This window comes from Verticillium alfalfae, genomic scaffold (genome assembly GCF_000150825.1).
Source record: "Verticillium alfalfae VaMs.102 supercont1.2 genomic scaffold, whole genome shotgun sequence".
In the NCBI taxonomy this organism is placed as follows: Eukaryota; Fungi; Ascomycota; class Sordariomycetes; order Glomerellales; family Plectosphaerellaceae; genus Verticillium; species Verticillium alfalfae.
In genome coordinates, this window is record NW_003315037.1 from 873032 (window position 1) to 885649 (window position 12618).

The 12618-nt window shown below is 56.4% G+C and overlaps 5 protein-coding genes across 5 annotated transcripts in view; 1 reads left to right on the forward strand and 4 right to left on the reverse strand.

Annotated features, from left to right (window-relative positions):
* VDBG_01738 (phosphopantothenate-cysteine ligase) overlaps positions 1-510 on the reverse strand; it is a gene marked incomplete at both ends in the record, with an annotated part of 1229 nt that extends 719 nt beyond the window's left edge. The window contains one exon of the mRNA XM_003007504.1: positions 103-510. Coding sequence (XP_003007550.1) covers positions 103-510 — 408 coding nt within the window. The remainder of the gene's footprint in view (positions 1-102) is intronic.
* A 706-nt stretch (positions 511-1216) lies between these two features.
* Positions 1217-2781, reverse strand: VDBG_01739 (riboflavin transporter MCH5; the record flags this gene model as incomplete). The annotated part of the gene is made up of 2 exons (XM_003007505.1): positions 1217-2124; positions 2259-2781. 2 exons carry the CDS (start codon positions 2779-2781, stop codon positions 1217-1219), a joined length of 1431 nt encoding a protein of 476 aa, XP_003007551.1.
* Positions 2782-2930: 149 nt separating this feature from the next.
* VDBG_01740 (predicted protein) lies at positions 2931-4473 on the reverse strand (the record flags this gene model as incomplete). Its single annotated transcript, XM_003007506.1, has 2 exons — positions 2931-4229; positions 4292-4473. The coding sequence occupies 2 exons, from the start codon at positions 4414-4416 to the stop codon at positions 4013-4015; spliced, it is 342 nt and encodes a 113-aa protein (XP_003007552.1).
* Positions 4474-7436: 2963 nt separating this feature from the next.
* On the reverse strand, positions 7437-8391 carry VDBG_01741 (conserved hypothetical protein; the record flags this gene model as incomplete). The annotated part of the gene is made up of 2 exons (XM_003007507.1): positions 7437-8261; positions 8319-8391. The coding sequence occupies 2 exons, from the start codon at positions 8389-8391 to the stop codon at positions 7516-7518; spliced, it is 819 nt and encodes a 272-aa protein (XP_003007553.1).
* Positions 8392-9313: 922 nt separating this feature from the next.
* Positions 9314-11247, forward strand: VDBG_01742 (serine/threonine-protein kinase DBF20; the record flags this gene model as incomplete). Its single annotated transcript, XM_003007508.1, has 3 exons — positions 9314-9719; positions 9793-10828; positions 10887-11247. 3 exons carry the CDS (start codon positions 9314-9316, stop codon positions 11245-11247), a joined length of 1803 nt encoding a protein of 600 aa, XP_003007554.1.
* Positions 11248-12618: the final 1371 nt, after the last annotated feature.

Consider the following 12618-nt stretch of genomic DNA (forward strand, 5'->3'; position numbering starts at 1 on the left):
AGGGCGCATGAGCCGGAGATGGCGCGCAGCTCGTGAAGGTAGTCGGTAATGGTGACAAAGGGGATGACGAGCAACGCGTTGGTGGCGCGCGCAGTGTTGTACTTGCGGAGGACGGCGAGCATCTTCTCTTGGTGGGGCGCTGTTGGCGACAACGCTGCCGTCGGGGCTCTCCTGGAGGAAGTCGAGGAAGCAGTCCGTGGCGTGTGAGTAGTGGCGGCTGTAGGGTTGGAGGCTGAATTCGCGATGCAGGAAAATGACGCCGTACCCGGCCTCGAGGAAATACTCGGCCGAGGTGGCGCCGCGAGTGCCGGCACTGAAGTTGTCGATGAAGCGGACCGTGTTGCGCTCTAGGGGCACGGTCGTGCCGCCCGAGGTGATGAGGACAACAGGGCGGTCTGAGGCGACTTGATGGTCCAGAAAGGCGCTCGCCTGGGCCACATGTCTAGCAAGGGCCTTTGGTGGCGGGTTGGCAGAGAAGTAGTGATCCTCTACTTGCGCGTCGTTCGACATGGTGGAGGCTCTGCCTGAGACCCGGGGAAACTGGCGTGAGTGCTATTGGACCGTATGTCGTATATCTTGTCTGAGGCTGTCATTAGCAAGGGCGCATGTAGGTAGACACGAAACAGAGGAAGAGGTGGCTTGAAGCACAAGGCTGTAATGAGTGCCATCCCATTGAAGGCATTCCTCGGACCCCTCCTATACGGCAAGATGTCATTGTGCAGGCATAGCAAGTCGTGCGTGTGCGGGAATATTGCCATGGGACTGGTTTCAGACCTCGGCCCCGCCGGCATGTATGGAGGAGAGGCCGAAGCAGAAAAACCGAGATGCAAGGACAAGACAAGTCCAGACGAAACAGGGCTCTCAACTCACGTGATCAATATGAGTGTGCGTTCAGGGCAGGGGCGGCATCAAGCGCCAGTCGAGGTTGAGATGCGGGCGCAGGCAGGTGCAGGGGGAGGTGAGAGTGAGTGAGGCAGGCTCGGAGGACGGGAGCTCTTTCCCTTAAAGCCCGGGCCGACATGGACCGTGCTCGACCCCGTTCGTCAGCTCCACCGGGGCCCACTTTCCCGGGACAGATTCTGCGCCGGACATTTGGGCACGTCCGAGAGGGCTCGCGCGACACGTAGGACAGACGAACCAGCAGCCCCAGCAACAAGTACAATTGTCAGATCATGTTCCATCTTGGTACCTGACGGCGAACGTAGTACCGCCCGACTCAGAAGACCGCCAGCACCCGCCACCCGACGCACACCACCTTAGCCGCCCAGAGCGCCAGCAGAGACGTGCAGTATATGGCCCCCGTAAAGACTTTCAACCCCCAGTACTCCCCGTCCGTCGCCGTGATGATCTCCCCGCCAATGGGGATGCCAATGAGACACGCAAATGCCACCAGCGTGTACGTCGTCGCATAGTAGCGTCCGTAGTTCTGCGTCATGCACAGCCGCCCGATGCACACAGGGCTGATGCTGATGTTGTTGCCGCTGGCGAAGCCGAAGAGCACCGCAAACACCACGATGCCGCCGAGCGTCGAGCCCGCCGGCAGCCAGACTCCCAGGCACGCGACCATACTGAGCACGACGGCGAGCATATTCGAATTGAACGGCCCGAACGCGTCACCCCACCATCCCGCCAGCACTCGACCAAAGACGCTTGCCGCGTTGAGGATGGCCAGGATCTGGTACGCCTGGTCGGTCCTGAAACCCTCGTGCACCATGTAGCTGGAGATGTACGTGATCGGAATGAAAAGCGCGAGTTCCAGCAGGAATATTCCCGCCGTCGTCAGTGCGAACGCCGTGTCTCGCAGTATGCGGAAGTCGGGGCGCGCAGTCGCGTTGAGCGCTGGCCGCAACCTCGACCGGATCAGCAGGTTTGCCGTGCCGCAGAGCGCCAGGCAGATGAAGCCGATTATGCGGATCGTCCACGCCCACCCCAGCCTGTCCAAGAGCCCATTGAGCGCCAGCGGAAATACGATCCCACCGATTGACCCCCCGGACGACGCCACGCCCGTCGCCAGCCCACGCCGCTCCTTGAACCAATGGCCAACTGCCGCAATCGAAGGTGTAAAGAGGAGCGACGCCCCGAGCCCGTTCAGGACGCCAAAGGCAAGCATGAAGTGCCAGTAGTCTACGCGAGTAAGTAAGTCAGCAGCCGACGTGGCTCGATGCCAAGCCGACAGGGGCACTGGAAAGCGGCGGCGGTGGGTGAGAAGGGGGGGGGGGAGGAGGGGCGGGTGTCATGACACGACCAGAAAGACCAACCAGTACAAATACTGAGCAGCATGACGGCCACCACCAGACATACCGTCCCAGACAGAATCAACCAGCGAGGCCCATACTTGTCGAAGAGTGGCCCGATGAAGAGACCACCGCCGAAACAGAGCCAGGTGTATACGGAAAAGATCCAGCCGACGGTGCCGTGCGAGTAGCTCGCCAGCTGATGCGTGCCGATGTAATTGTGGAACACGGCGAGACTGTTCATCAACCCGAGACTCGAAAAGAGTGCCAACCAAGAGCCCAGCACAACAAGCCATGCATGTAAACCGCCCTCGGGGAAGCCCTCTTCGTCTGGCCCCTCAGTGTCCCTGATGATGTCTCTTTCTTCGTCGGCGGTGACAGAATGGTCTGACGTCAAGTCCGCACGTCCCCTGCTTGGCGATGACGGTGTCTCTTTACTCACTTCTTCTCTTATGGTAGGGACAGCAGTCATGTTGCCATACACCGTTGTTTGCGTCGTCGTATTCTCCGAGATGCCATCGTCAGCAACCTCCAGTCGAATGCGCATTCCGCCTCTTGACGGTTCCAGGGGTTGGAGGGCCAAAGTGGCAGATTTTCTGCTCCGTGAATCAAAGCTTATTTGTTGATCTGGACGCTTGAAAAGCCCTCAGTTGTCACCGAGCAGCAGCAGACAGACAACCAGACCGGTCCATTGTCGCACCGCACGTTTCGACCGATGGGTATATATAGATGAACCTACCGGCGGTGCGGACGCTTCAGGCCGACATGGGTAAGGAGGGTCTACCGGCAGGCAAACGCTATGGCTAAGCGGCTTTCCCACCCCCTACTACCTCCTCCCCCTCACCTCCTCCTTCTCCAAATTCACCCGGCACTAAATCCGATGCTCTTGGGCCAGGCCTGGGGAGAACGATCCGCCCCGGCCGGGGTGCATTTGACTAGAAAGCTATCGGACGGCATGGCCTGGAGCACCAGGGTAATCATGGTGTTGCCCCTCTTCAGAGTTCCTCCTGCGGAACCTCGATCACGCCGTACCGTGTCCAATCGGACTGTTCCGCCAACCATCAAAACGTGGGCTATTGATGACGCTACTTGAACCTCAAGCCCTTGTTCGGAATTTTTCACCTTCCAGCTATCCGATTGCTCGCTCAGTTTACCATCCATGATGTTCTGCCAGGCGACAACACTACGTTCGCCTCACATGGGTGCTTGTTGTTGTGTGTAATATGCGTTGACTGAAAGAACCATCGTTGTTGGCAGCCCGCGTGGTCATCGTCGACCAGCTGCGCAGATGCCCTGCGCTGCTAGCCCGTTGGAATATCCCTAATTATGTCCAGATGGTTCCCCACGTATTCGCATCTTAATGTCTTGAATCCTGCCCTCCCACGAGAAAGAACTGATCCAGCCGCAGTGTTACACTCGATGCTGCACACTCAATGGACCGAGAAGCTGGCTGACGTTATACTCGAGACCTCGGCGGACATTCTCAGTCGTTCTCTCGTGGGGCAAACCAGCGGACCATGCCTGCGGCAACCTCACATAACACCTTGCAATGCAATGCCAGTGTATTGTCGCATGCTCCTCCTCTCGCTCTCTATCGGTGCCGAGTTACTTATGGTTGGACGTTGCCAAAGAATGATGATTGGCCAGTCGATATTGTCTTCACCCGTCATGCATTTAGTCTTGCACGCATATCTATGCCTCCGAAAGGGGGGAGACACCGGGTTGCCCCATCGGACTGGCACGGGACTGTCGGTTTTAACGGATATAGTTGGTGCCCTTTACCTTCGCGGTGCCGCTGGGGTTGTCTCTGTGTGTTGCACTGCAGTTTCAATTTCTGATACCAAAGACTGCGTGGTGTCTCTAGATGAAGATTCCAGTGCGTTCGTTGCTGACTGGTCTAGCCCAGTCTCGGCGTCGAGCTCATTGATACGTAATCTGAGCTTCAGGAGGACAGACGCTCGCGAGTGCTGATCAAGTTTTGCTATACAGGCAAATCTAGGGTGCCCTGATCAGTAAATAGAAGCGTGGGGCCGAATGCGCCGGAGTAAGCTGCTCACAAAGTCTCAAGCAGTGCAGTAGCTTCGTCGGACGAGGTACGCGCAGCGCCGGAGTCCACGTCTCCAGCAGCGGCAAGGTTGATAGCTTCGACGTGTTTGGAACCGGACTCTGCAGAGTGAAACATCATGAGCAGATCACCGCTCTTGATGAAGCTGATCAGGTTCTCAATATCCTCGTCCAGATTGGTCGTACGCATTCGGCGAATGATTGCGATTGACTCATCTTCGGTGCGTAGAGTCAGTAGATGGAAGAGCTGTTCCAAGAGACGGCTACGGCGAAGAAGGTCGCTGTTCTTCTTCTTGAGAGCAGCCGTTCGAGTAAGGTCAGGGTCGACGTCATACTCACATTCCTCAGCTGACCGGCGAATCGTGGCGGCGCAGGTCGAGCATACAGGCCGACGGCCATCGCACTTCGTTCGCTTGCGGCGGCAGGCAGAACATGCCACCTTGGTCTGCGGAGCACGCTTCTTGCTACTCGAGATGGAGGAAGTAGATGACGCCTCTGCTAGGTCGGCATCGTCCACAAAGCTCGCATTAGCAGGCAGAAGCTCGCGGTAAGGCTTCATGGTCGCCTGCGGAGAATTTCGACCGTGTTTTCCGTTATAGTCAGACCTCGTTGAAGCGACTGGCCCGGTACGAGACGTGGGCTTGGGCACGGTGATGGGTGGTCCAAAGCTGTTTCTCAGGCTCGCTGCTCTTGTCCCATCGGTGGCCAATAAGAGACTGCGTGCTGGCCCCGCATCGACTGGTCCAGTATGAGGGGCAAAGAGCCCATGCACATCGTCAGAAGGGCTTTGAACAACATACAGCAACACCAAACGTGTTATAGCTGACATGGCTCAGTTACCAGCGAGGCAGAATGCGCTTCCTGACACAGAAACTTTCTCCGTATGAGAGCGTTTCAAGCTGTGGGGCCGCAGCTTTACCTTGACTGGAGGCGCGAACGGGACAGCTCGAGACTGTACATGGCTTTCTCCCAGTATAAACCGCCGCGTCTGGATTCCGCAGGGGATCGGAGAAAACAATCCGAACAGCTGGAGAGCTGCATATGTCACGTGACTGAAGTGAGCGGGACTGAAGCTGGCAAGGTTCGGTGCGTCACTCTGTCGCCATGATGACGGGGTATCTGGCCCACACAGGGTGGCTCTTAAAAAAGAGCCGCGGTGGCGGGACCAGCTCCGAAGCATATTGAGGGGCTTGGACTCAAACATGATAGCACGGCCCAGTTGGCTAAGGGGCGGGTTGCTGCCCGGTTCGCCAATTCTGATGTGGGTGGGTTCGACGGCAACATACCGACTAGACAGCCTATCAAAGAGTCAGTCAATTTTTCTAGCCTTTTGCCTCAATATTGAATGCGTCGTCTTGAGATGATGTTGTTCAGGAAACACCTACCACATACCACAGAATTGTCCGTTTCATGAGTTACCTCAGGTCACGTAGTGGGTATTTGGCAAATTGATGCCAGTCAATCCACAACCCAGCGGCCCACAACATTGCTGAGTTGCTCCCAATTCCATGTTCTGGTCTTCGTCGTGTCGATGCTTGCTCTTTGTTTCAATGAGGAGGGGACTGCCCAAGAAGGCGCTGTTCTGGTGACATTTTCCCAACGATACTGTGGAGCCCAGGTTTGGACCTGTTGTCGTCTTCGCTGTCGATTCGCTGCCCGTCGGGTCTTAGTAGTCGACGGTAAACATGGAGGGGTAGGTGCTAGCTAAGCTCGGGTCTCCTTTGGCAACGCAAGACAGTGTAGACATGCCTGATTTGTCTTGTCGATCATGCCATGAGGGCACTGCGGAAGTTGTGTTTAGGATGTCGGACGTTGCATAGAGACGCCAAAGGTACCGCAGCTTATTGTCAAGCACGCGTTATTTTTGGTCTGACAACTGGAGTTTCCCGAGAACATGTCTGTGGAATTTCTGTCGTACTCGAAATTCTGTTTCGGCGGACGTCGAGAATGGTCGAATGTGAGCAGTCGCGAACCAAAGCGCATATCCTCCCGAACCAAGTGTCCGGCACACAGCCGAGGTCTTCTGGGGATTCTTGACGTTCGGACGTCCTCGATAGATTAGACATCGATATTAGACTCGATCGGCAGCACGGCTGACTGTCTGTAGGCAACTAACAAGTCGGGCAATATTGCTAGCAACATGCTGAAAGTGCTTCGCTATACACCAGCATAGCGGAAAATCGTGGCGCTGCAATTTGTTGAAAAGGCCAAGGTATCGAAAGCAGAACATCGTCAGACGGGTGGCCGGGAGGCCAACTTCGTCAACGAATTTGCGGAGCTTGGTTTCGGAACCATGTGGATTGGGGAGGGGGCCATCCACTGGATGCCATGGTGGTATCGCTGGAGGAAACTGTGAGGAGGGTGTTGAAATCGAAAGCTCGCGGCGGTGCTAAAGACCGCAGTCAAGACAACTGAATCAAATAATTGATGGCAAACAATCAGGCTGACGAGGAAGTCAACGAGGACTGCTGCGACTGTTGTATAACGGTGGCGATCCCAAGTTCGAGTTCACGGCCAACCGAGACGGTCGCAGGAACAGTGTAGGTAGAGCCCTTGGCCAGGCCACAGTAACATCGTAGCAAGCCATGGAAGGGGAACGATGACGACGTAACTGTCATCGATGCCGTACTCCAATAGTCGGCGAGGGGATTGTGTGTTGGATGGAAGAAGAGGAACCTAGGGTGACAGTAGCAGGAGTATGAAGTGGATCTGGCCAATCACGACGAACGCTCAGACGGGTTCAGCTCCGTGTCTTTGGTGGGTCGGTCGTCCTACATAGGAGACTTCCAACTGCCCCTCTGAAGATTGCCTGATCTGTTTCCCAATGTCCAAAAGATACGCAGAGCTCGCGACAGCGCATGGTTTTGATAACACTGATCGTGTACGTGATTGAGGTTTCAATTTCTTAGGCCGTGTTTCCACCTCCTTCCAGCTTCAGCTTCGGAGCTTTGCATGACAGACACGGGCACTTGGCATACCATGACCTTCGACACTATAGATAAGTAACTTCATCGACAAGGCCTAGGGGTCTAGTGGACTGGTTCCAACCTAGCCTCTAGGTGACGCTCAACAAGACCCACGTTCATATCTTATCGACATGGAATGTTTCAACCTCAAGAGGATCATGGAATACCATTCAGGATGTTAAGAATAACATTGTGAGGTTCTGTTCTGTCACATTGCCAACTCTTGTAGGAGCCCCTGCACTTGCCTTTTGTCAGCCCTCATCATCCGCTGCTTCCTCTACAGTTGCTCTGTGCGATGCAGAGCCCCCCTGCTCTATTCGAGGTCTTAAGTAGCCCTCTTTCTCCAGCTGACTGGCTTCTTCTGGCTCCATCAGCCCACCGCGCCCTTTGCTCTTGTCCAATTTTGCTCTGACGACACTGGGCACGAAGGCCGAGACGGCCTCCTTCTGGAGATTGCGAACAACCGGTTTCGCTTCGTACACGGTTCTTGCTTCCACGGCAGGGGCTTCGTTTTGCACTGTTTGTCTTCCTGCTTTCCGTGGTTGTGAATCTGCCCCTTCATCCTCCTGTCGATCTGCTTGCCGCCGCGCACGTCGCCGCGCCCACCAGGCATCCATGACATCCTTGGGAATCGGAGGCGGCGTGTCTCGCGGCATAGGGATACGCTTGACGTCCTCTGGCACGTCGTCGTCGTCCTCGTCACTTGAAGCAGCTTCCGTGCCACGCCGCCTCTTGCCCAGAACACCGCCTCCCGGACCTGTGTGATCGCGTCCTGAAAAGCCTCGACCGAAAGAGGGAGCAGCGTCTCCCATGGCTTCTCGCGCCTTCTTCACTGCGCGAAGTTCCTTTTCGAGGCCTTCGAGGACCTGCTCCTCGTGGCGAGATAGTTTGGCGCCATTGGTGGTGATGGCTTTGAGATCATCAATCTGTTTCTGGATGCGATCGGGGTTGCGGCGCGCAAGTTTTTCGTTCCGACGGTTCTGGACCTCTGACTTTCCTGTGACGTGTCAGCTTTCAAGGTTCGTTCGTTGTCGTTGGGGGGACATAATCACACCTTTCTTGATGGCCTTGGCCTTGTCGGCCTTGCGCTGGGCCTGGACTGGATTGAAGTTCCGCTCTTTCGCCATTCTATCGGCGTGGAACAGTGAGGATGGGTCTGCAGCTCGACCGATCGAGTGTTTAAGAGCCTTGGTGTTGCTCGAGTGTGTCAAGTAGCGGAATTCGATTGACAAATGCGTTGCTCGCTGCTTGTTGCTAGTTGCTCGAGGCTCACGGCTGTGAGTCTCCAAATCCTTATCGCGAAGGCTGATGTCACCTTATCCGACTTCACGTGATGGTAGGCTCAAACAGGGGATGGTTGTTGCTGCTGCAACCTCTGTTGACAGATCCCTGGCCCTACCCAATAGCACGCTTCCATTCCGCATAACGTACCTAGGTAGGTACCACAGGAACGGCACCACCGCCGCCATCGATCGCCTTACAGATTGGGCCCTGATGTCGCTACTGCCGCTGCTGCTGGTGTTGTCATTGCCGCTACTGCAACCCCCTCCCACCTCGATTGAATCAGTGCTTTCCATTGAATGCATTCCGTTCCTGCCCACACCAAATTCCACCACCACCCCTCTCTCTCCCTGTCTCTGACTCTGCCCTGTGCAGAACAACATTTTCGTCTTCCATAACCTCGAGTCTGGTACTTGTTTATCAGGACTTCCTTCACTGCTCCTTCCACATTTGGGCTCTCCACCAGCCATCCTGCTTCGACTGTTCTCGATATCAGTACTCACAACCCCTGCATCCGCAGCTGCTTGGCTTGTTGATCCCTCCCCTTCGAATCTATCGCCAGGGTATCGATCGCAACAATGGCGAGCTTCATGTCCAACTTCTTCCCCGGCGGGAGCAAAGAGAAGCTGGGCAGTGAGCGCCCCAACCACGCCCACTGGGGACAACTCGAGCAACTTCGTCAACCCCGTCAGCACCCCGCAGGGCAGCCCCAGCAAGAGGACGCTTCCTCCCGGCGCCCATGAGCTACCAGAAGCTTTTGAAAACGCAATGAAACTCAATGCTCTGCCCGCCCTCGAGAGCCCAGTCAAGCTCGGCCGACCACAGAGCGTCATCACAACCCCGCAGTCGCCCGGCAAGAACCGACCCAGTCCACTGGATGAGGCTAGTCCCAACGTTGACGATAGCATCCTCCACCGATCCGCCGTGTCCACTGGCAGCCCCTTGAAGAAGCAGCATGGTCAAGAGAATGCGCCTCCCTCGGGACGTCTCGGTGGCGGCTACGACTCTCCTGCCCAGGGCCAGACGCCTCTTTCAAGGCATGATCGCTTTCAGACCCGGGACAGACCTTCGACACCGGCCAAAAAGTTCAACACATCACGGGCGCTCACGCCAGAGGAGCTTGAGATTCTCCAGCGCCCCAACGTTCGGAGGTTGGTAAATGTGACCCAGCTATGTATGTATACCCGCCATGTCCAGGCCGTATGTCACCGAGCACACGGGGAACTGACCGAGATGATTCCGCCCAGACTTCCTCGACTACTACTTCGATCTCCTTACCTACGTCGGCTCCCGCCAAAGTCGACTCACCGCTTTCAAGTCGGAATTTCCTCCTGAGCAAACGGATGAGGCCACATACGGCCAGATGTGGCAGAAATACGCAGGTCGTGAGAGGGCCAACCTTCGAAAGCGTCGTGTCCGTCTGCGCCATGGCGATTTCCAGATCCTCACTCAGGTCGGACAGGGTGGTTACGGCCAGGTGTTCCTAGCGCAGAAGAAGGACACACGTGAAGTCTGCGCCCTGAAGGTCATGAGCAAGAAGCTGCTGTTCAAGCTGGATGAGGTTCGCCATGTTCTGACCGAGCGCGACATTCTGACAAATGCGAAGAGCGAGTGGCTCGTTCGGCTCTTGTACTCCTTCCAGGATGACAAGAGTATCTATCTTGCCATGGAATACGTCCCCGGTGGAGACTTCCGCACTCTGCTGAACAACACTGGCGTGTTGAGCAACCGACACGCGCGCTTCTACATTGCAGAGATGTTCTGCTCCGTTGATGCCCTCCACCAACTGGGCTACATTCACCGTGATCTGAAACCCGAGAACTTTCTCGTCGATTCCACGGGCCACGTCAAGCTGACTGACTTTGGCCTTGCTGCAGGCATGCTGGCTCCGGCCAAAATTGAGTCGATGCGCATCCGTCTCGAGAAGGCGTCTGAGACGTCCGTACCGTTTGGCAAGCCGATGGAGCAACGAACGGTGGCCGAGAGACGGGAGGGCTACCAAATGATGAGAGAGAATGACGTCAACTACGCCAAATCTATCGTCGGTTCGCCCGATTACATGGCACCAGAGGTTCTCCGTGGTGAAGAATACGACTTTACGGTTGACTACTGGAGCTTGGGCTGCATGCTCTTCGAGGCTCTGACTGGCTTCCCACCCTTTGCTGGTTCCAGTGCCGACGAGACGTGGAGGAATTTGAAACACTGGAAGGAGGTTCTGAAGCGGCCTGTTTGGGAGGACCCCAACTATTTCCTCAGCAACAGGACTTGGAACTTCATCACCACGTGAGTTTTGATCAAACACGGCATCTGACGCGATGAAGGTGGCTAAACATGGCGATAGGTGTATCAACTCGAGGTCAAGGCGATTCTCCACCATCCAGGAAATCTACGCGCACCAGTACTTCGCCGAGGTCGACTGGGAGGTGCTCCGCCAGACCAAAGCGCCTTTCGTCCCCGAGCTGGACTCGGAGACGGATGCAGGCTACTTTGATGACTTCACCAACGAGGCAGACATGGCTAAGTACAAGGAGGTGCACGACAAGCAGACAGCCCTGGAGAACATGGCTGAGCGTGGCGAAGAGATGGGCAAGGGTCTCTTTGTCGGCTTCACGTTCCGCCACCGCAAGCCGCAGACAGAAGAGAGCAGCCCGCGCAAGCCCAACCCTTTCCGCGAAGACAACACATTCGGGACGATGCTGTAGAGCCATCCTCTCTTGCACAGGACAGAGGCGCGCTACTTTGCCCGCCGGACATTTCTTTAGCGTACTGGCCGCGAACGGGTCACAAAGAGGCTCGCGTGAGGCCCGATTGGGATCATGACAAGCTGCACGACGATTGATCTTTGGAGCAAGGAGGCTGAAGGCCCTTCGACAGGGTGGTGGGGCGGCTGAACCGAATTGCGAGTATGTATACTGGATTCGTTTCTTGGCCCAAGCCAGGCTCACGGTGGCAGCCTGGTCGGCCAATTCCGCCCCCTTTTCTTGAACCACTACTTCCGACATTTTTATTTGTCAGTCTTTTTTCTGTTTGTGGATTCTTGGGGAGGTCACGCGATGCGACCTGTGAGCGATGATCGAGACTGGCTTGCTATACCAGGCTGCGTCCCATGGAAATAATGAGTAAAAGAGGCGTATGGTAGGACGGCGGTAGCATTGAGTTGGTAGCCTCATACATGTATGAAGTAGACATCAGAGACAGGCGAGGAGAAATGAAGCACATTATGATCTTTCGTTCGGTACAGGTCGTGTTTGGGCGAACAGCAGCCGGCACTGACGCGCCAGACGATGATGATTACCACCAAGGAGACCAACGTTCCGCCCTCGATAAGGCACATTTCACTGCCTTGCCGGTCGATCGCTTGCCTTCAAATCCGAGTGCCTACGCGCCAACGTCATCCTCCCGACATCTCGGAGTCGCACGCGCGTCGCCGTCAGCGCAACGTCGGCACAGCTCGATGAGTGCGTCAGCACCATCTCCCCTCCCAGCATCTTGCACGCCCGACGATCTCGGTCGGTCTCGTCTCGCCAGAGCGCAAGGGGGGGAAGAAGGAAAGGGAAGATCAAAGCCACAAAGGCCGTAGCTCGGGTTGGTTGGTCGAAGAGAGGGCGTCGTGTCATCCGGGGGTTCACGCTTCGGGGTTTCCCCACCTTTGGCCCGGACCGCCCGGATGGGGCCGCGTCTCTTCTGTTGCGGGGAGGGGACGCCGCACCGATTGGCTCGGCCTGACGATTCTCTGCGAAGAGAAAGCCTGCGCAAGGGCAACACATGGCATGGGGTTGGTGGCAGAGCAGGGCAGGACGCGTGGCAGAAATGTCGGGGGGGACGCCGAAGCAGGAGGGCGAACCCAGCGAGTGTCTCCCCTTCCCCCACCCCCGTTGCCAAGTCGGCTGAGCCTGGCGAGAGGCGGAGGAAGAGAGGGCGTGTGATGTTTGGCTGCTGTGTTGTTTCAGCGTGTTGGGTTTTGCCCCCTCCTCCGCTTTCGCGATGCTCGTTCCTGTGTGCTTACTGCGGCGGCGGAGGCGGCGGGGTGGCCTAGCTTATGCGTCACTCGGTTTCGGTTCCACGGTTTTGGA